The sequence below is a fragment of the Rhinoraja longicauda genome, chromosome 13, assembly GCF_053455715.1.
Source record: "Rhinoraja longicauda isolate Sanriku21f chromosome 13, sRhiLon1.1, whole genome shotgun sequence".
NCBI lineage: Eukaryota > Metazoa > Chordata > Chondrichthyes > Rajiformes > Arhynchobatidae > Rhinoraja > Rhinoraja longicauda.
In genome coordinates this window covers 26,246,715-26,269,843 of record NC_135965.1, presented here as the reverse complement: position 1 = coordinate 26,269,843, position 23,129 = coordinate 26,246,715, and the positions used below count along the sequence as shown (strand labels likewise).

Here is a 23,129-nt window from a genome sequence, read left to right as displayed (position 1 = left end):
TGGGAAGAAACTGTCCCTGAATCTGGAGGTATACGTTTTCAGATTTCAGTAGGTACAATATTGCCTGATTGGAGAGGGGAGAAGAGGGAGTGATCGGTGTGAGACTGATCTTTCATTGTGTTGGTGGCTTGCCGGGGCAGCGTTAAGTGTAGATGGAGTCAATGGAAGGGAGGTTGGTTTGCATGATGGTCTTAATTATATCCACAACTCTCTGCAATTTCTGATGAAAGGTCTCGACCCGAAACGCCACCTATTTTCTCCAGAGATGCTGCCACTGAGTTACTCCAGCATTTTGTGTCCACGGTGTAAACCAGCATCTGTAGTTCCTTCCATGTTTTCAGTACAATATCTTGCAGTTTTGGAAGAAGCTATTCTAAAACCAGACAGCGATGCATCATGATAAAATGCTTTCGGTGGATGGAGACATGACAAACCCTTCTCTGGAATTAAAGGTATTGAGGGAAACTTAAAGCTCATTAATTGAGAGTGGTCTCACACAGATGCTCTTGGGATGCAGTGTTTGTGCAATTGCACGGCTCTGCCATAACATAGCCACCTCCATGCCCAGATGGGCCAAGTGTGAGAGAATGTCAATGTACAGCCCAATGTGCTTATTCCTTGCTAACAAAAACAATGAAAGAAGTAGAAGATCAAGTAGGGCATTAAATTTTGGATAAATATTTACCTTCAACACCTCCTTAAAATTCTCATGGCCCAGGATTTTCAGTGGTGTTAAACAATCTCAGTTTATTTTACATAAATAAACAGTCCCTAACATTTAGAATTTCAAAGATTCTTAATCCCTTGAATAAAATATAGCGTAACACGGCTGACCCTTCTTTCTAAGACTAATTACTTCACCCCCCAGCCACCACACACTCTCCAAAAGCATAATTTTGATTCTCAACTAGGCAAAACATTCACCATTTGTTGTAAACAAATTCTTCTCATAATGCATATTTGGCTCACAATCATAATCCACCTTAATTTGAGCGGATGAGTACAACAAGAAAATAATATGTGAATCTTACAGAACTGGCCATACAATCCATTCTGCACAATGAAAGAAAGAGTTATGGACAAAAAACAGTGGAAACCCACAGATATGTGCGGCGGCGGCAGGAGATGGTTGGCAGAGCGAATGCTTTCTCCATGTGTATTACTATAGGAGATAAATCAAGTATCAACATGATATAACTTATACCAAAAATGTGTTTCCAAATGTAAACGTCAGTCCATTGACCTGGAGTTGCATCCAAGTTTTCTTCTAATCAGCATGCCTCATTTCTTAAATGGCAACAGATTGTAATTTATCAGTTTCAGTACAGCAAATATCTACATTGAATCACAATTGAACTTCAGTAAAAGTAGACAGTGAACACCACCAGTCAAAGAAATGAGATGCACTACAATGGAATCAGTAACAGAAAGGTTTATGTTACATAAAATTCAAACATAAATGACTCATTTTTACCCTAATCAATTACTTAGTGTTGCTCTACTCAATTTATTACGAATCCGAACCTCAGTTTGGGAGAAATTGGCAGGAATTTGAAGTATTTAGTTGGCCTGTGGTGGCTTTGTTTTCAATCGATGCATTGGTGCCTTCTGCTTGCCCCCAAAGCATTGCCCACAAGCACATCAAAACACAGAACTCTGCAAGATAGTAGAGTGCCCAAGTCAAGACCTTTTCTGGATTAAAAAAAAATTGACCTTGAGGACAAGTGTTTGCAAAACACATTTGCTAATTTGGGAGGGAATTGAGAGGAGTTGGTTTTAGGAAGGCTTCGTAGGGGGTAATGGCAGTACAGGGGAGAAAGTGATGTCTTAAGTGTGACTATTTCTACAATGGGTTTGAGGGCTTAGGCAAGTCAGCAGATATTTTGGAGTATGAGCTGGGTGGTGGTTAGTGTCTTCTGTGCCTTACCTTGTAAGTTGGAGAGTTTAGAATTTAACAATCTGGTCATGCCTGATCAGTGGAGTACTGATGTGGGACGACGGGATCTATGAGCACAGCAGGAAATCTGGCTACATGAGGGTAGTGAATATTGCAACTGGAGCATGAAGTGAAGGAACAAGTGGGAGCGTGATTAGCTCAGAAATCAAAAGAAGGATTTTGACCCGAAACGTCACCCATTCCTTCTCTCCAGATATGCTGCCTGACCCGCTGAGTTACTCCAGCATTTTGTGTCTACCTTCAATAGAAGTGAAGTTCTAATGAGCAGTAGAATCCTAGACCTTGGCAAGCAATTTGGTCGTTAAGCAGTGAATCTGATGTGCTACAAAGACGGTGGAATTGGATTGACTGCAAGATGTTTAAGATGTTGAGGAAAGACCCCACATAATTCAAATCCTACACCACATTTTGCAGCACTGGAATCATGTGAGGATAGAATATAACATCATAAAATTCTTGCTCGGTTCGTCCAATCGAAAATTGTTACATTGACATTGACTATCAGACATTCCAATGCCAGAATTTCTGTTTGTTTTTGGCCTGTCATGCCAAAGGATTGCAATATATCAGGAGTTGTGATGTTAACATTGTGAGTTGCCTTTCACAGTCCCTATTGCATCACTGTGTGACCTTGCATATTCTCCCCAGGAATCACTGATCATGCATTCCAAAAAATGTTGATTTCTTTGGTCAGATAAACTATTGTATCAAATAAATACCGAGCTACATATTTCATAATAACAAATTTAACAATTCATTTATTTTGTTGCTTCAACAACATTTCTGTTATCACATTAAAGACTTGGAATTACCTTGAACTTTGAACTTGCTTTGTGCAAAGTAGTGATACTTTCAGATGAAGGCAAGAACTAATCAAGGAAATCAGTGGTACACTCAGCATGGAAAGCGGAGTTGTGGAAAGAGAAACAGGGTTAATATTTCAGGTCAAAAACCCTTGTCAGAACTGATAAGTGTAAAAAACAAACTGGTGGAGGAACTCAGGATGGTGGGTGTGGGGAGTTTTGTCAGTATCTGTGGAGGGAAATGGACGGACAATGTTTTGGATCGGAACCCTTCTCCAAGATAAAGAATATACGCGGAAAGGCTGAGAGCTTTTTCGTATTTGATTTTGTTACCGGTTTTGCAAGTTTCAAAAACTCCATTTAAGTTTGCACTGAGCTATTTAAAAATGCTATAGTCATGAAAAGAGATATTTATATAATGTTTATCTTCTATTTTTGTCAATCTTGCAAGATCAAATTTGAAGCAAGCATAGTCTTGTTATCTGCCCTTTGTTGTATGAGACTCTAATAACTGAAGAACAATACAGATGCATACGAATGGCGGGACTGTCATATGTTGAAAGACTGGAGCGACTATGCTTGTATACACTGGAATTTAGAAGGATGAGAGGGGATCTTATCGAAATGTATAAGGTTATTAAGGGGTTGGACGCGTTAGAGGCAGGAAACATGTTCCCAATGTTGGGGGAGTCCAGAACAAGGGGCCACAGTTTAAGAATAAGGGGTAGGCCATTTAGAACTGAGATGAGGAAAAACTTTTTCAGTCAGAGAGTTGTGAATCTGGAATTCTCTGCCTCAGAAGGCAGTGGAGGCCAATTCTCTGAATGCATTCAAGAGAGAGCTAGATAGAGCTCTTAAGGATAGCGGAGTCAGGGGGTACGGGGAGAAGGCAGGAACGGGGTACTGATTGAGAATGATCAGCCATGATCACATTGAATGGCGGTGCTGGCTCGAAGGGCCGAATGGCCTCCTCCTGCACCTATTATCTATTGTCTATTGAAAGCAAAGGATTATAGCAGGAGAGGGAGCAATGTTTTACTCTTGAGATTTTGTATGCATAGCAGGTAGTTCATAAGGTCATAAGGAATAGGAGTAGAATTAGGCCCATTCGGCCCATTGTGCACTCCGCCATTCAATCGTGGCTGATCTATCTCTCCCTCCTAACCCCATTTTCCTGCCTTCTCCCCATAACCTCTGACACCTGTACTAATCAAGAATCTATCTATGCCTTAAAAATATCCACTGACGTGACCTCTACAGCCTTCTGTGGCAAAGAATTCCACAGATTCACCTCTCTCTAACTAAATAAATTTCTCCTCATCTTCCTAAAAGAACATCCTTTAATTCTGAGGCTATGACCTCTAGTTCTAGACTCTCCCACTAATGGAAACATCCTCTCCATATTAGTCATTAGAGTATAGTTTATGTGGATCGAATAAGCTCATCAATGTGTGGAAAGACTTGGGTAGATAATACATTTTCCTTTCTGGATCTGTCACAGGGGAAACAAAAGTAAACAAAGATCAGAGCAATCCATAAAAGTACCTAGGCATAGCTATAAGGTGAGGGGCAAATTTAAAGGAGATGTACAGGGCAAGTCTTTTCACTGAGGGTGGTGGGTGCCTGGAATGTGCCGCCAGGCGATGTGGTGGATGCAGATATGATAGTGACATTTAAGAGGCTTTTGGATAGGCATAATGATAAGCAGGAAATGGAGGGATATGCATCACATGCAAGCAGAGAATATTAGTTTAACCTGGTATGTTTGGCACAAACATTGGGGAAAGTGAATACACGTGTAGATCATGTATTCTGAAAACTGAAGGAAGCACATTAGGGTGAGAGAGATGAGGGACATGGGCAGCACAGCGACACAGCTAATAGAACTGCGACCTCACAGTGCCAAAGTCCTGGGTTTCAACCCAAATTCCAATGCTGTCTGTTGTGGAGTTTACATATTCTCCATGTGACAGTCAGTTTCCTCCCATGTACCAAAAACATGCAGGTCATTTATTTAATTGCCCACTGTTCATATCATATCATATCATATATATACAGCCGGAAACAGGCCTTTTCGGCCCTCCAAGTCCGTGCCGCCCAGCGATCCCCGCACATTAACCCTATCCTACTTAATTACACCTTGTGTGCAGGTGAGGAGAAAATAGAGGGGGAGTTAAATAGAATGTGGAAATAATAACAAAAATGGGAATTAATGTAGGATTAGTGTAAATGGGTGCTTCATGATCAACACAAACTCAGTGGGATGAAGGACCTGTTCTGTGCTGTATCTCTACATGATTCAAAGACTCCAAACAATAAGCATAACCCCAATTGCCTTTGCGGAAGGAGCTGTGATCTCATCAGTATAGCATCAAAGGTTGATGGCTACAACTTTCAATGGATGATCTTTAGATTATCAATTTAGAATATATTAGGAAGGCAAGACCCAGGAACTTGAATGGAAATTAGTGACAGATAAATTTATTAAAAATAAAAAAGATGGCGAGAGTCTTTTTCCAGGTTGTGGGTGGATGGGGGGGGGGGGGGAAGGAGGGGAAGGAACTGGGTAGCCATTACAGTTCAAGTGTTCGATTTTCTCGGCAAAGTTGGAAACCGTGACATTTCCTAAAATCTGGCGATTATTACTGCAGATCCTAATTATCCTTAACGTGATGTTGAAGTAGGATCTGCAAAGTAAATCTTAACCTGGGTGTGCGTCCTCATTCTCTAACATTTGTACAACTGGCTCCCTCACCTTTTGGTTAGCGGCTCATTTGTATTTGTGTTTCTAAGATGTCAGTTTAGCTTTTTGCTATGTTTGTTTTCAATCTGTTTCAGGTGGTTTGGTTGACAGTCTTCAGCTTTCCCCTCTTACTACCAGGAGCACCCTCAATATTATTGTTCCTGCGTCCCAGATGTCCAACCTGAATCTGCCCCCTCAGGCTCCATCTCCGTTGCAAAGCCCAATTCTCAGTGATGTCGGGAGCATGAGGGCAGATGACGAAGAAGAAGACCGTCGAAAGGTGAGTTGGGGAATGTTTTGCATGCCTGTGATGAATGACAGATTCATTACTGGGCTGTGGAGCATCAAAGGTACCATAAGCCCCAAGTTTGAGTCAAATCTCTTCCACTTTATTTGAGAGAACTGGGATTGTTTAGCAATGGGAAGACGAACTAAGGAGAGAGATGATATTTCCATCTAAATCAACAATTTAAAAACAGTGACCACACAATGGCACAGCTAGCAGAACTGCTACCTCAGACCTGGTGATTATGGTTCGATCCTGACCTTGGGTGTTGTTTGTGTGGAGATTGCATTTTCACCCTGTGGGTTTCCCCTGGGTATTGGTATTTGTTTATTATTGTCATGTGTGCTGAGGTACAGAAAACATCTTTCTTTGCCTGCTATCCAATCAAATCATACTTTACATGAGTACAATCAAGCCGTACACATGTAAAACGGGTAGTGCAAAGAGAATAATACCATGGTGTGATTTCTTCTCGCACCCCAAAGTTGTGCACATTTGTGGGCTAATTGGCTGATGGAAATTGCCCCTAGTATGTAAGTCAGCAGCAAACTGACACAAAAGGTTAATTGTGGATACAGGGAAAGAGGAAGGGACGGTATAGAACTGTGCCTCAAGATGGCATTGACATATGGGCTGAATTGACTCTTTCTGTTGTAATAAGTAGAAAGTAACATGAAATTTTGATAATCATGAAAATTATTTGCTTGTGAGATCTTTTATCATATCATATCATATCATATATATACAGCCGGAAACAGGCCTTTTCGGCCCTCCAAGTCCGTGCCGCCCAGTGATCCCCGTACATTAACACTATCCTACACCCACTAGGGACAATTTTTACATTTACCCAGCCAATTAACCTACATACCTGTACGTCTTTGGAGTGTGGGAGGAAACCGAAGATCTCGGAGAAAACCCACGCAGGTCACGGGGAGAACGTACAAACTCCTTACAGTGCAGCACCCGTAGTCAGGATCGAACCTGAGTCTCCGGCGCTGCATTCGCTGTAAAGCAGCAACTCTACCGCTGCGCTACCGTGCCAATCATTTTAATTCTTGGCCTCTGGTTTTGGTCCAGATCACCAAGGAGATTATATTTTAACTCTACATTTTGAGTCCCAAAACTCACCATCTTGAAAATTTCCATCTTAACGTCAAAGGGGAACAGTTCTGGCAATTTGAATTGTTGTCCAGATACTTAAATGTTTGTGAGTCTCTGCCTTTTTCAAGTGCTGGTCCATATACTCTAGAAATGTGGTGCGAACACCAACCTCCGTAACCTCCCCAGGCAGTGCATTCTAGATTCCAACCATTCGCGGTGATAAAGTTCTTCCTCGGATCCTCTTCAAACCTCTCATCCCTCATCCTAAGACAATGCCCTTTAGATTTAGATACCTCTGCTATGAAAATAAATACTGCACTGTTTACCCTGTCGATACCCTCATAATTTTATAGACCTACCAGACGACCCGTGGACCCGTTGGGTTCCCGTTGTGACAGCGGTTGATGGAAAAAAAAGACACATAATTTAAATATTATTGAGTGGTCAAACTTTAATTTGAAGAAAATTTGAGCATTTACCTCAGGAGTCATCGTTCAACGAAGCACGCGTTTAATGACATCATTGAAGACAGAAGTATTAGATCAAAATGGCGATGTTTATTTTATGGGGTATGTGTCTGAAATACAGCCAAAACGGTACACGAGAGCACAACAATTTGAACAAAACTTGATACTGCACACCCGCAGGTGAATGGTGAGTAAGGTGCCCCTAAAGTTGTTGCGCTATCGTGTACCGTTTTGGCTGTATTTTGGGAACATACATATATATATGCAAGATGAGAATTTTAGTAATATAATAATATATACTAGACCAAGTGGACCCGTTGGGTCCAAACCTTTCCTGCATTGGTGCAGCACCCCCTCCTCTCCTCACTCTCCCCCTTCCCCTCCCCCCCCTCTCCCCTCTCTCCCCTACCCATCCCCTTCACCCCTTCCCCATCCTCCCCCCCTTCCCTCTACCCCCCTCCCCTCTCTCCCCCTCCCCCTCTTCCCCCGTACCCTCCCACACCATGCCCCATCCCCTCTCCCCTTCCCCCCTCCTTCCCTAACTCCCTCCCTCCCCCCTCGGCCCCGTTGCCGGGCGGGGAGTGCCCCCATGGCCGTGGGCGGGCAAGGGGGGGACAGGGAAAAGGCACTGACCTCGGCCTCGTTTCTTCTGCGGGCCTCTCCTGCGGACCGGTTGTGGAGCTGAAGCGTCTCCTGCAGCTCGGCTACGATCTGGGGCGAGTGGCGGCGAGCGGCTGCGACGGCATGGACCCATTGCCAGGCGGGGAGTGTCTCCCTGAGCTGTGGATGGGCGAGAGTGGACAGGGAGAAGGCACTGACCTCGGCCCCATTTCCCCTGCGGGACGGGCGTGGAGCCGAAGCCTCCCCTGCAGCTCGGCTGCGATTGGTGGGGAGCGGCAGGGACGGCCATCTTGTGGATCCTCTGCCGCTGTGCTGTACCATGGGAGGAAGGTCAGGCGTGGGGCACGCCAGGACGGGCGCCGGTCCTCCCGCTGGTCCTCCCGGAGGGGGGGGGAAAAAGAGCGCATTTATTAAAGTTTATTAATAAATGCGCTCCTTCCCTGTTTTTAAAAAGTACCAAAAGTGAGTTTATTCAGACCACGGGGGAATGGTGAGTCGGGTGGGCCTAAAATTGTTGCGCTGTCGTGTACCGTTTTGGCTGTGTAGAGGGCATAGTACACACATAAACACGTAAACATATATACATGTACACAAAAACAAACCGAGAGTTTTAGTAATGATAGATAGATGGATAGATAGATAGATAGATAGATAGATAGATAGATAGATAGATAGATAGATAGCTAGATAGATAGATAGATAGATAGATAGATAGATAGATAGATAGATAGATAGATAGATAGATAGATAGATAGATAGATAAATATCAAGTTCCATTCAATCTCTTCTCTTCCCTGGGTCAGGTGGATTTGAGTGCTGGATCTGAGTTATTCTGACATTCCTAATTGTCACCTTTTACAGCAACAACTCTGGGTGCCTGGGATGCAGTACATTGACTGAATGACTGCAGCTGGATTTCATATCTCCCTATCTTGCCCTGCCTATTCTCTCTCACTCTATGAAGGGCGACTTTATGCTCTCACTCCTCCTGCATGTTGCTCTATACTTCACCCACAACCTGATTTGACCAATTCCAAAGTTATTTGAGGGAATACGTTGGGACTGCTGTATTCATTTGATGATTTCCCAGCAATTCATGTGCTTAACATTTTCTTCCATCACCCACCCAGGATTCAATTTGTAGAAAATATCTTCCCAGTTCCACTCTACATGTCCTGCTCTGCAACTTCAACCATGTGCATTGTTTAACATCATCTAGAAAAGTGGGCCAGGGAATGGCAGATGGAATTTAACTGAGACAAGTGTGAACTGTTTCACTTCAGGAAGTTAAACCAGGGCAAAACTCGCACAGTAAATGGCAGGTGCCTAGATGGTGTTGTAGACCAGACACCTTGGGGTGCAGGTACACCTTGCCATGAAAGTGGCATCAAAGGTAGACAGACAGGGTGGTGAGGAAGGCAATTGGTACACTTGTACTCATCAGTCAAAGCAGGATCTGGAACATCATGACCCGGGAAGAGAGGAGGTTGAATGAACCTTGTTATTGGCCTATAAAATGATGATGGGTATCGACAGGGTAAACAGTACAATATTTATTGGCCCAGATTACAGGAGTTAAAAATAGAGCACACGTGTTAAAGGTGAGGGAGGAAAGATTTAAAGGGGTTCTGAGGGGCCGCGTAGTCACACAGAGGGTGATGGGTGTATGGAACGAAATGCCAGAGGTACAAGCCATAGGGGAAGGTACAATTATAATGTTTAATAGACACTTCGACAGGCACATGAATATAAAGGATGTTGAGGGATACGAGCTAAATGCAGGGCAAGTGAGACTAGTTTGGTTTGGCAACTTGTTTGGTTTAAACAAATCGGAACTGAAGGGCCTTTTTCCGTGCTATATAACGCTATGACTCTATGATTTTTGTTTTCACAGCGCTATCCAGCTGATAAGGCATTCTTTATTGCAAAGGAAATTCTGACCACAGAGAGGACCTATGTGAAAGATTTGGATGTCATCACTGTGGTGAGCAATTCTGTGATCTCTCATTAATTTTGGTAGTTTTTTAGGATGGTATAGAAATATAGAAACAAAGAAAAATAGGTGCAGGAGTAGGCCATTCGGCCTTTCGAGCCAATACCGCCATTCAATATTATCATGGTTGATCATCTAAAATCAGTACCCCGTTCCTGTTCATGTTTAGTATTTTGTTGCATATCCTTTGCATGCAATGACTGCTTAAAGTCTGCGATTCATGGACATCACCAGCTGCTGGGTGTCTTCTCTGGCGATGCTCTGCCAGGCCTGTATTGCAGCCATCTTTAGGTGATGCTTGTTTTGGGGGCTAGTCCCCTTCAGTTTTCTCTTCAGCATATAAAAGGCATGCTCAATTGGGTTCAGATCGGGCGATTGACTTGGCCACTCAAGAATTGACCATTTTTTTGTTTTGAGAAACTCCGTTGTTGCTTTAGCAGTATGTTTGGGATCATTGTCTTGCTGTAGAATGAACCGCCGGCCAATGAGATTTGAGGCATTTGTTTGAACTTGAGCAGATAGGATGTGTCTATACACTTCAGAATTCATTATGCTACTACCATCAGCAATACCATCAGTATCTTCAAAAATAAGTGAGCCAGTACCTTCAGCAGCCATACAGATGAGGTGGTGTGCTTTGGATCTTGGTTAGTTCCTTCTCTCCTCCATACTTTGCTCTTGCCATCACTCTGATATAAGTTAATCTTCGTCTCATCTGTCCACAACTTTTTCCAGAACTGTGGTTGCTCTTTAAAGTGCTACTTGACAAACTGTAATCTGGCCATCCTATTTTTGCAGCTAACCAGTGGTTTGCATCTTGCAGTGTCGCCTCTGTATTTCTGATCATGAAGTCTTCTGCGGACAGTGGTCAATAGACAATAGACAATAGACAATAGGTGCAGGAGTAGGCCATTCAGCCCTTCGAGCCAGCACCGCCATTCAATGCGATCATGGCTGATCACTCTCAATCAGTACCCCGTTCCTGCCTTCTCCCCATACCCCCTCACTCCGCTATCCTTAAGAGCTCTATCCAGCTCTCTCTTGAAAGCATCCAACGAACTGGCCTCCACTGCCTTCTGAGGCAGAGAATTCCACACCTTCACCACTCTCTGACTGAAAAAGTTCTTCCTCATCTCCGTTCTAAATGGCCTACCCCTTATTCTTAAACTGTGGCCCCTTGTTCTGGACTCCCCCAACATTGGGAACATGTTTCCTGCCTCTAATGTGTCCAATCCCCTAATTATCTTATATGTTTCAATAAGATCCCCCCTCATCCTTCTAAATTCCAGTGTATACAAGCCTAATTGCTCCAGCCTTTCAACATACGACAGTCCCGCCATTCCGGGAATTAACCTAGTCATTGACAAATCCACACCTGACTCCTGAAGAGTGTTTCTGATCTGTCGGACTGGTGTTTGGGGATTTCTCTTTATTTTTGAGAGAATTCTTCTATTATCAGCTGTGGAGGTCTTCCTTGGCCTGCCAGTCCCTTTGCGATTAGTAAGCTCACCAGTGCTCTCTTTCTTCTTCATGATGTTCCAAATAGTTGATTTTGGTAAGCCAAAGGTTTGGCTGATGTCTCGAACAGTTTTATTCTTGTTTAGCAGTCTCATAATGGCTTCTTTGACTTTCATTGGCACAACTTTGGTCCTCATGTCGATAAACAGCAATAAAAGTTTCCAAAGGTGATGGAAAGACTGGAGGAAAGACTAGGCGCTGAGAGCTCTCTTATATTTGCATGATGGAGGCAATTAAACACACCTGAGCAATTATAAACACCTGTGAAGCCATGTGTCCCAAACATTATGGTGCCCTGAAATGGGGGGGGGGGGGGGGGGGGGGGGTAGGGGGTAGGAGGGGGGTAGGGGTAGGGGTGGGGTAGGGGTAGGGGGGGGTAGAGGATTGGGGGGGTAGGTGGGGAGGACTATGTAGGGGGTGGAGGGGGGGTAGGGGGGGTGGTAGGGGGTGGGGGGGGTAGGGGGGGTAGAGGGTAGGGGGTGTAGAGGGTAGGGGGTGTGGGGGGGTAGAGGATGGGGGGGGTAGAGGATGGGGGGGTAGAGGATGGGGAGGGGTAGAGGATGGGGGGGGTAGAGGATGGGGGGGGTAGAGGATGGGGGGTTAGAGGATGGGGGTGGGTAGAGGATGGGGGGGGTAGAGGATGGGGGGGGTAGAGGATGGGGGGGGTAGAGGATGGGGGGGTAGAGGATGGGGGGGGTAGAGGATGGGGGGGTAGAGGATGGGGGGGTTGAGGATGGGGGGGGGATAGAGGATGGGGGGGTAGAGGATGGGGGGGTAGAGGATGGGGGGGTAGAGGATGGGGGGGTAGAGGATGGGGGGGGTAGATGATGGGGGGGTAGAGGATGGGGGGGTAGAGGATGGGGGGGTAGAGGATGGGGGGGGGTAGAGGATGGGGGGGTAGAGGATGGGGGGGGTAGAGGATGGGGGGGGGTAGAGGATGGGGGGGGGTAGAGGATGGGGGGGGTAGAGGATGGGGGGGGTAGAGGATGGGGGGGGGTAGAGGATGGGGGGGTAGAGGATGGGGGGGTAGAGGTTGGGGGGGTAGAGGACGGGGGTGGTAGAGGGCAGGGGGGGTAGAGGGCAGGGGGGGTAGAGGGCAGGGGGGGTAGAGGGTAGGGGGGGTAGAGGGTAGGGGGGGTAGAGGGTAGGGGGGGGTAGGGGGGGTAGAGGATGGGAGGGGGGTAGGTGGGGAGGACTATGTGAAAACACAGCTGTAATTTCTACATGGTGAAACCAAAATGTATAAAAATATCGTTTAATAAAATCTGACAATGTGCACTTTAACCACATGTGATTTTTGCTATTACAAACCTCAAATTGTGGAGTGCAGAGGCAAATAATTAAATGATGGGTCTTTGTCTCAAACATTATGGAGGGCACTGTGGATAGGCCTTATGATCAGCATGGACGAATTGGGGCGTTGAGCCTTTAACTGTACTGTATAACAGTGTACTTCAATGAAAAGTGAGAATATGGGGGGAATAAAATGGATCGGGATAGGTTCAGTGTAAAAATGGGTGTTTGGTGGTCAGCATGAACTCAGCAGGCCGAAGGGCTTGTTGCTGTGCTATATCTCTCCATGAATCCGTCAAAACAACGAGCGCTGGTTCAGAAGATCATCTTTCACTCATTCTTGTCTGCTAGCCAGGTTATATTACCTCTCTTCAGGGAGTTGAGCACAAACTCCAGGCTTTGTCTGTGGAGTACTGAAGGAATGCTGCATTGTTAGAGCTGCTGAGACTTTAAAGCGAATATACTGTGACATTATTCCAAAGAAGAGCAGAAATTTCATGAACACATTTCTGGAAAATACTTAGCACTCGCCCAGCAGAGTTAAAAATAAAGCACTGCAGATGCCAGACGTACTTAGCAGGCCATCTGTGGAGACTTTCGCCTGTTGATTATTTTCAGGATTTTTAGCTTTCAGTTCCATGTTTAGTAGCAGATGATCTAATACTCCTCGTACCTCTGTTAAGTTTGGACTGCTTCTCCATTATGAATGGCAATAATTGACACAAATCTTTCTTATCTTTTGATCGTAGTGGTTTCGTAGTGCAGTTATTAAAGACAATGCAATGCCAGAAGGATTAATGACGCTGCTGTTTTCCAATATTGATCCTATTTATGAATTTCATCGGGGATTTCTGAAGGAGATTGAACAGAGGCTGGCTCTTTGGTGAGTTCCCTTTGTTCTTGTTGTGTGACCAAATTCCTGACAGCTGGAGAGTAACCATATCACAGAACTGTGAGGATAGTCCCACAAATACTTGCCTTAGGTCTGTCCCAATGCTTCATTTAATGATCTTGAACGTTGTGCATTTCATGGCTTTGTGCATGGGAGTTCTCAATGATTCAGGAATTACTTCATAGTGCCTACCTGGACTTAACCATTGCTTTCACATTAATAACATGGTTAGTGGATGAAGTGTTTACAAAGGAATCGCCAGCAGATTTTATGGATGAGAACTACAGACCAGCCAGAAGAAGGTGCTGTTTCACACCAACAGAGGAGATACACAACATTGGCATGTCTTTGGCTCCCTGGAATTCATTTAGGCTTTGGTCCTTTTGATTTTCTCCCTTGACTTTACAATAGATTAAACTAATTTCAAACTATGAGGAATAGAGTAAAGTAGAGTACTTTTAATTTAGGAGTATTTTAGGAATGAAGAACGGCATGCTGTGAATATTCTTAGAGTTGAGATGCTAATCAGACGAAAATGTAATACGCAACAATATAAATTGCTGAACAACTAAAACCCCCCCCCACAAAAATGGTTTACATCAAAGCTCTGGTGTCCTGTTTGTTCCTGAAGTGTAGCAGATTAAAGATAAAGGAATAAAGCAGAAAATGCTGGAAATGCACTGCAAGTCAGGCAGAGAGGAACAGAATTAGCGTCTTGGGATGATGACCATCAATTGGAGCGAGGAATAGTTAGAACTCTAACATCTTTTATGTTGTAGAGACAGGAGAGAGGTTGGTAGAACACAGGAATCGTTTGAGATGGGGTGGAAGCTATGAGATTCTGTATGGCATCAGGGATGACGGTGCTGGCTGAGAGAGGGTGGGGGAGGTTTATTAATGACAGCTGATATGTTGGAGGAGGAGACAAATAAAGACAGGAGAGAGAGAGAGAGAACGAGAACGAGAACAATGCTGGAATTGTGAGAAGCTTGACAGAGCAGTTGATAAAAATCAGCGATGATAGAATACTGGGAATAATCAGCAGGTCAGGCAGCCTTCTTGGAGAGAGGAAATGGAGTTAAAAGTACAGGTTAATCACGGTTCATCAGAATTGGCAAGAAACATGACCAATCAAAAGACGAAATGTTATACCTGAAACCTGTGCTTATTTAATCTCTTTCTATTTACTCATTCATTTCTTTCTATTTATGTCTGCAATGGGCAACTCAACTGAGATGAACAAATCTTCAATACCCTCCCTCAGCCAGTACAATCGTCACCAGCATTTATTTTCTGTTTGCCCTATTGTAGACACTCCCTACCTTCTTTCTACCCTCCACCTTCTCCAGCTTAAAACATGATTTACTTCTGATTTTTCTTCATTCTGATGAAAGGTCATTGACTTGACATTTAAACTGTCCCCGTAGAGACAACCTGACCTCTGATTATCCCTGGCATTTTTTGTTTTATTTCACATTTACAGAATCTAGTTTTTTTGTGTTTAAGTTGAAGAGAGGAGAGAGCACTAAGAACAATCTCTTATTCTGTGATGGCACAATGTTCAATTCCATTTGCGTTCCCTGCCAAATGAAGCAGTCCATGCCCATATACATTAATGACTGGACAGTCAGGCATGGATTGACAAATAACAAGTAACACTCGCCTTACAAAAGTGCCAGGCAATGACCATCTCCAACACCAGAGTGGCTAACCACCTACCTGTGACATTCATGGCTGAGTCCCCCACTTTCAACATTCTGGAGAGTCACAATTAACCTGAGGCTCAACTGGGCCACATAAATACTGTGGCTGAGAGGTTGGGAATATTCTGTAATTAGCGACTTGCCTCCTGACACCCAAACTCCTTTCTACCATCCACAAGGCACATTGGTGTGGTGGAGTACTTTCCTCTGGCCTGGATATCAAAGCTCCAACAGCACTCAAGAAGTTTGAAACCTTGCAGGACAAAACCCACTCCCCCATCCTCCATATACAAAATTCACATTAGTTACTCTTAGGCTGCTACGTGCTAAACCTGTGACCACTACTCAGAAGTACTGGGGCAACTGGCTCATTGGAGCACCCCTTCTTGACGATCACTCCCTCCAACTTGGATTTCTAGGGAGATTATTTCAAGTGCAATTGTGTAAAGAAGTTATTTTGGGGAAGCTGTTCTCAGATTTTTCTTGCCGACATGTTTGGCTCTTTCCACGTCTGTTTTAGTTTATCTTTTCTGTGGCACTGCTATCCTCACCTCTCTAGGATAGTCTTTCAGTTGCTGAACAATGCCAATATCTTGCAATTGTCCTCATTGTGCACTCTGACATGGAAATTTATACCGTTTTAAGTAATTTAGCATTCCTTTACTGTTTAATTCTGGGAACAAACTCCCCCCAAAAGGTTCCTGCTTGACGAGCTCTGCCTCTGTCTCTGAAGCTCACTGTGTTTGTTTGGATCCCAGGGAAGGACGGTCCAACGCTCATGTCAAGGGAGATTATCAGAGAATTGGTGACATCATGCTTCGAAATATGTGTATTCTTAAGGTAAGGTTCAATAACACTATGTAATGAAAGTCTCTTGAGATTACATAGCTTAGTTTAATGTTTTTATTAATGTCTGTGTTGGTTCTCTTGTATTTGCTTATCACATGATAAGTGCATGTTATTGGGACGTATTGTCATGTCTGATATCATCCTCTGGACGACCAGACCATAGTGAAGAAGTTTGCAACATGTACAACCTTAATTCCAACATGATTGCCACCCACTTGTCCATTCACATTGATCTGGAACCTAGCCTAACAAACCCACAGTTTGTAAAAAAATTATTTGTATTTGCGCTCAACCGACTAATAGAAGAAGACAAAAAGAAAATACTGGAAATATTCAGCAGATCAGGCGGTATCTGTGGAGTGAGAGGCAGATTTTACATTTTGTACATATACCTTTTATCAATACCATAATAATGAAATATACCTCCTATGTGTCCCAGTGATGTGTGAATCCGTGTGTCCGAGTGATGGTGATGTGCGAGTACGTATGTCTCAGTGATGTGAGTGTCTGTGTATCCCCGTGATGTGAGAGTCTGTGTATCCCAGTGATGTGAGAGTGTGTGTATCCCAGTGATGCGTGAATCCATGTGACCGAGTGATGTGTGAGTTCATGTATCCCAGTGATGTGAGAGTCCGTGTATCCCCGTGATGTGTCAGTCTGTGTCCCAGTGATGTGTGAGTCCATGTGACCGAGTGATGTGTGAATCCGTGTATCCCAGTGATGTGTGAGTCCATGTATCCCTGTGATGTGTCAGTCTGTGTCCCAGTGATGTGTGAGTCCATATATCCCAGTGATGTGTGAGTCCGTCTGTCCCAGCGATGTGTGAGTCCATATATCCCAGTGATGTGTGAGTCCCGTAATCCCAGTGATGTGTGAGTCCGGTTATCCCAGTGATGTGAGAGTCCGTCTGTCTCAGTGATGTGTGAGTCTGTGTATCCCAGTGATGTGTGAGTCTGTGTATCCCAGTGATGTGTGAGTCCATGTGTCCCAGTGATGGTGTTGTGTGAGTTTGTGAGTCCCAGTGCTGGTCATAGTCATACAGCACAGAAACCGGCCCTTTGGCCCAACTCATCCATTCTGACCAAGATGCTCCATCTTAGCTAGTCCCATTTGCCTGTATTGGCTTGTGATGAGTGCCTGCGTCCCTTTGTTTTTGCTGTATTTGTGTGCATGCCGCCGGTAACTTGTGAGGGCTTGTGTGAAATGTTGCCAAGTTCCACAGTACTGGTGTAAATGGGATTGTTTGATTTACACTTTCCAACATTGTGAATCTGGTCATGTTTTTAATTACGCGAATACTTTGTTTATCATTGCAACTTTGTTCGAAAATGTTGTAAATCCTTTCAAATGCCGTGTGCTGGAAGGATCCCTTAATGTTTCCTCCTCTCAATGTTCAGCCTTGTTAGTATTTATATTCAGTTTCTTGCCAGGGTAAGTCTACCCTGAGCCCAACTTTGTTGGTACTATCCTGTACTGCGGACAGTCGTAGGCAAAGCTGGGCGTAGGCAGGAGTTTCAGTCTTGATTCGTAACACTGCCCCTCATTTCTCCTCCTCCTAAAGCCACTATTGCATGATAGATGACCATTTCAAAGATGACCATTTTCATGCAGGTGCCCATGGCTATTGAAGATCTTGATTAGTACGGGTGTCAGAGGTTATGGGGAGAAGGCAGGAAAATGGGGTTAGGAGGGAGAAATAGATCAGCCATGATTGAATGGCGGAGTAGACTTGATGGGCCAAATGGCCTAATTCTGCTCCTATCACTTATGATCTTATGATCTTCTGAACTTGCCTGCCATCCAGATGCAAGTTGCCTGCAGTCATCACTCGAATCCTGTCAGGTGCAGTGACACTGGCCAACCTCCCTGTACCAATCCTGTTTCAGGCAGTAATCACAAGGAATTGATTAGTCCCCATGGCACTGAAGGATCCAGTGTTCCTGGTTTGCGTTTCATTGATTGAACAATGAAATTCACTGAACAGAAAGACGCGCTGTGGAAATCAATCTTACTGTATTCGTCATCATGTTTGTCAAAGATTTAAGTTCTTCTTACCATTAGTCTCCTGTGGGTGTTGCTGAAGGCATTTCACAGCTAATAATAAAGACACTTGGTAAATATTCATGTTCTTAACTTTAGGAATTCACCAGCTACCTGCAGAAACATGATCAGGTTCTCACGGAACTAGAGAAATGCACTAAACGGTCAAAGAAGCTGGAGGGCGTTTACAAAGAATTTGAGCTGCAGAAGGTTTGTTACCTTCCCCTAAACACATTCCTGCTGAAACCAATTCAGAGGCTGATGCACTACAAGCTCATCTTGGAGAGATTCTGCAATCACTATCGGCCCGACCATCGAGACTATGGAGACTGCAGTGGTCAGTATCAGTACGTTATAAGGTATTGGTATAATAATGTCACACTTATCCAGATACGGTGGAAAACTTTATTTTGTGAACTATCCAGGCAAATCTTACCACACATGAATATAACAGGTAGCGCAAAAAGAGCAAGGAAATAGAGGCTGAAGAAGGGTCTCAATCCAAAACGTCACCCATTCCTTCTCTCTAGAGATGCTGCCTGTCCCGCTGAGTTACTCCAGTATTTTGTGTCTAACTTCGTGCAGAATATAATGTTACAGTTACACAGAAAGTGCTGATTTTACGAAAAGGTGTAAGAGCTGAAACAAGGTGGATTGGAAGATTGGGAATATATCCTTAATGTATGAGAGAGTCGTTCAAGAGCCTCATAATAGCAGGGAAGAGGTTTTTCTTGAACCTGGTGGTATGTGCGTTCAAGTTTTTGTTTCTTCTACTTGACAGGGGAGGAGAGAAGAGTGAATGACAAGAGTGTAATTTTTGCTTAACAATGTTGGCTGCTTTCTTGAGGTAGTAGCAACAATCTGTGCAGAGATTGCAAGTGGTTGTTTCTGATGCACTCAACGCAGCTCTTACCCATTCTCCTGTACAGTGGTTATCTATGCATTAAAAGTCATACATGTTTCTTGCTGCCCAGTCGCCCATGTGCAGAGTGAAAGGAACCTGAACCCGATTTGGGACAAAGTTGGCGATCTTTGGTAGCACAGTGGTTGTTTCTACAATTTATTTATTTTTGAAGAGGGTTCTGACCAATGCATTTGGGATACAGACACAGCCAGATCAGAGGAACTCCTCAGAACAGCTGAACGTTTGTGAGCTGTCAACGTGATTTTGCTTTCATACAAATAATAAAAAACATTACAACATTTGTGTATAAACATGTAGTTGCAATGACTCCATCCAGAGAGGTCCCCTGTCCATTCACTGTCTGCTGCAGTCATTTGGGGCACATTTGATTACTTGGTTCTGTAAACTGCGCAGGCTTGAGTTGCTGTTTCACGTGCACTACTTCTGATTTTCACCTGCAGATGCACTAAAGGAGGTACGAGAGATGAGTGCTCAGCTGCACAGCAGTTTAATCCGACTGGAGAATTTTCAGAAGCTTACGGAACTGCAACGGGACCTTATTGGAATTGACAACCTGATTCTGCCAGGAAGGGTGAGTTCAGGCAAGATAGAATACTTGCCTTCCCCTTTTCAAGTTTTAATTTTCATATGCATTGATATGATGAAGTGCAGGTACAATTAAAATCTTGCTTGCATCGGCATCACAGGCACATAGATACAGACAACACACAAAACCATAAATGAGTTTAGATCAGGTTAGTTTATTATTATTGTTATGTAACGGACTGTTCCAGATGCTACGATCAGGCAAACGCCTCCGCTGTCACGCTGTGAAAACGGAGAGGATGAGACGGAGCTTCTTCACACAGGCCATCAGGACTGTCAACTTTTATAACCCCAGAGACTAAATTTTTGTCGACACTAATAGTAACTTATTAACTTTATTTATATGCTGTAACTGTAATTCTTTTTGTGCACAACCCGCTGGCATTGCCGCTTTCATTTCACTGCACATCGTGTATGTGTATGTGACAAATAAATTTGACTTGACTTGACTTGATGTATACTGAGGTACAGTAAAAACCTTTTTTGTTGTGTGCTATCCAGACAGCAAAAAGACGATATATGATTACAATCAAGTCCGCAGTGTTCAGATGCAGGATAAAGAGAATAATGTTTAGTGCAAGATAAAGTCCAGTAATGCCTGATTAAAGATCATCCGAAGGGTCTCCAATGAGGTAGATGGAAGTTCAGGACCGCAATCTAGTTGATGATAGGATAGTTCAGTTGCCTGATAACAGCCGGGAAGAAACTGTCCCTTAATCTGGAAGTAGGCATTTTCACACATCTGTACCTCTTGCTGATGGGAGAGGGGAGTAGAGGGGGTGACTGGGGTGAGACTGGTCCTTGACTATGCTGGTGGCCTTGCCGTGGCAGCATATAGTGTAGATGGAGTCGATGGAAGAGAGTTTGGTTTAGATGATGATCTGGGCTGTTCCCTAAACCATGCTGTGATGCATCCCAATAAAATACCTCCGGCAGTGCATCTGTAGACATTGGTGAGAGTTGTTGGGGACATGCCAAACTTCCAAAGTCTTCTAAGGAAATAGAGGCATTGGTGTGCTTTCTTGGCCATTGCTTCAAAATGGCTGATCCAGGACAAGTTGTAAGTGATATTTACTCCAAAGAACTTGACCCTTTCAACCATCTCTACTTTGGCACCGTCAATGTATATCAGGGTATGTATACTGCTTCACTTCCTGAAGTTGATCACAATCCCCTTTGTCTTGCTGACATTGAAGGAAAGGTTGTCGTCCTGACACCAGGTTACGAGGTTTTCAGTCTCTTTCGTGCACTCTGTCTCGTCATTGTTTGATATCTGGCCCACTCGGTGGTGTCGTCTGTGAATTGTAAATTGAGTTGGATTTGTAAATTGAGTTGGATTTGTAATTGGCTGCACAGTCGTGGGTGTATAAGGAGTAAAGAAGGGGGCTAAGACCACATGCTTGCAGGTGTAAAGGAAATTATACATAAATTACACAAATTCTGAAAGACAGTTAAGAAAAGACTGGAAAAAATAAGACATTAGTGCAAAAAGACACTATTAGAAAATAAATCTTTAGTAGCACAAGAGGGTTCCAATGCCAAGGTAGATTTTGGTTGTATGGGTACTGATACGAGGTACAAATTGAAACAAAGAAGTTTTCTCTTGGTGCAATTGGCATTGAAGTACTTTTTGTGTTATTGCTCCACACTTTGGAAGCAAGAGATGAGCAGCAGGACATTTGCTTGCCACGGTCGTTGGTGAATGACACTCTATAAAGTCAGAGCTGCACAGCGCAGAAACAGGCCCTTCAGCCCCCTTGTCCATGCCAACCAAGTTGGCACATTACGATAGCCCCATTTGCATGCATTTGGCTCTTGCCCTTCTAAACCCTTTGTATCGATATCTGTCCAAATGTTTTTTAAAAGTTGTAATTGCATCTGCTTCTATTAGCTTTCTCTGGCAGCTTGTTCCAGATAGGGACTACCCTTTGAGTGAAAAGGTTTTCTGAGATACCTCTTAAATCTCTCCCCTCTCACCCTTAGCCCTCTGGTTTTGTAATTCTTTACCCTGGGAAAAAGGCTGAATGCTCACCTGATCCATGCCCCTCATAGAGTTAAAGAGTCATAGAGTCTTGCAGAGTGCAAACAGGCCCTTCGGCCCAACTTGCCCACATCGGCCAACTTGTCCCATCTGCACTAGTCCCACCTTCCTGCATTTGGCCCATACCCCACTAAACCTGCAAACCTATCCTATTCGTCCATATCCCTCTAAACCTGTCCTATCCGTGATTTTATACACCTCAATAATAGTTACCAATGCTCCAATGAAAAAAGGTCTCAGCCTATCCAAGTTGAATGGCGACCCAGTTAAATGCTTCACCTGACGGATGGCATCTCTAACAGTGCAGCACTCCCTCAATCCTGGAAAATACTCAAACCGGAAGGTGGAACCTCCGAAAGCCAGATGACACGAGGGCGATGTGCCTGGACAAACTGAGATCCTTAGCTCTTCTGAATGTTCTCATGTGAATGATACAGGAGGTGACTCAAGCTCACCTGTGAAACCTGTCTAGGGCCATTAGCCCAATGAATAATGCACAGTCGGTGGTCTGAAGAAGGGTCTTGACCCGAAACGTCACCCATTCCTTCTCTCCCGAGATGCTGCCTGACCTGCTGAGTTACTCCAGCATTTTGTGAATAAATCCCTTCGATTTGTACCAACATCTGCAGTTATTTTCTTACACTAGTTATATATTGATGTGGTTTTGTTCCCTCAGGACTTTATTCGGGAAGGCTGCCTCTATAAACTTACAAGAAAAGGGCTTCAACAGAGGATGTTTTTCCTGGTAAGTGCTGACATAATTCTGACTCGTACTCTAAATATGATTCTTGGGTTCCTAATGGAGCAGGGCTGCTCACATTTCTTGCAAATTCTTTCCCATCTGATACCCATCCAGCTTTAAACCCCAAGGCATCCTCCTAAAAGCGCATTCAAACTCCAACTACTTGCTGTGAAAAAAGACATTTAAAGCATGTCACTTTTACTTCTATGGCACAGAATGATTAGCTTAATTCTATGTCGCCCAGATTTTGATCACTCGACCAATGAGAAAATTTGTTTTTATCCCCTCTGAACCCTTCGGGATTTTAAATATCTCTTTCCAGGCAAACTCCTCTGTTCCAAGATAAACACACCCATCTTCTTCACTCTTTCCATGTAATTCAAGTCTCTCATCACTTGAGCACGGTAGCGCAGCGGTAGAGTTGCTGCTTTACAGCGAATGCAGCGCCGGAGACTCAGGTTCGATCCTGACTACGGGTGCTGCAATGTAAGGAGTTTGTACGTTCTCCCCGTGACCTGCGTGGGTTTTCTCCGTGATCTTCGGTTTCCTCCCACACTCCAAAGACGTACA

General features: G+C 44.0%; 1 protein-coding gene across 3 annotated transcripts in view; it reads left to right on the top strand.

The window, feature by feature from the left end:
- Positions 1 to 23,129, top strand: part of farp2 (FERM, RhoGEF and pleckstrin domain protein 2) — a 153,311-nt gene that overhangs the window by 99,623 nt on the left and 30,559 nt on the right. For all 3 annotated transcript variants that reach the window (XM_078410604.1, XM_078410601.1, XM_078410603.1), the window contains exons 14-20: positions 5,599 to 5,783; positions 9,873 to 9,962; positions 13,532 to 13,665; positions 16,136 to 16,217; positions 18,366 to 18,603; positions 19,632 to 19,762; positions 22,494 to 22,562. In XM_078410604.1, the coding sequence (XP_078266730.1) occupies positions 5,599 to 5,783; positions 9,873 to 9,962; positions 13,532 to 13,665; positions 16,136 to 16,217; positions 18,366 to 18,603; positions 19,632 to 19,762; positions 22,494 to 22,562 (929 nt within the window). The remainder of the gene's footprint in view (positions 1 to 5,598; positions 5,784 to 9,872; positions 9,963 to 13,531; positions 13,666 to 16,135; positions 16,218 to 18,365; positions 18,604 to 19,631; positions 19,763 to 22,493; positions 22,563 to 23,129) is intronic.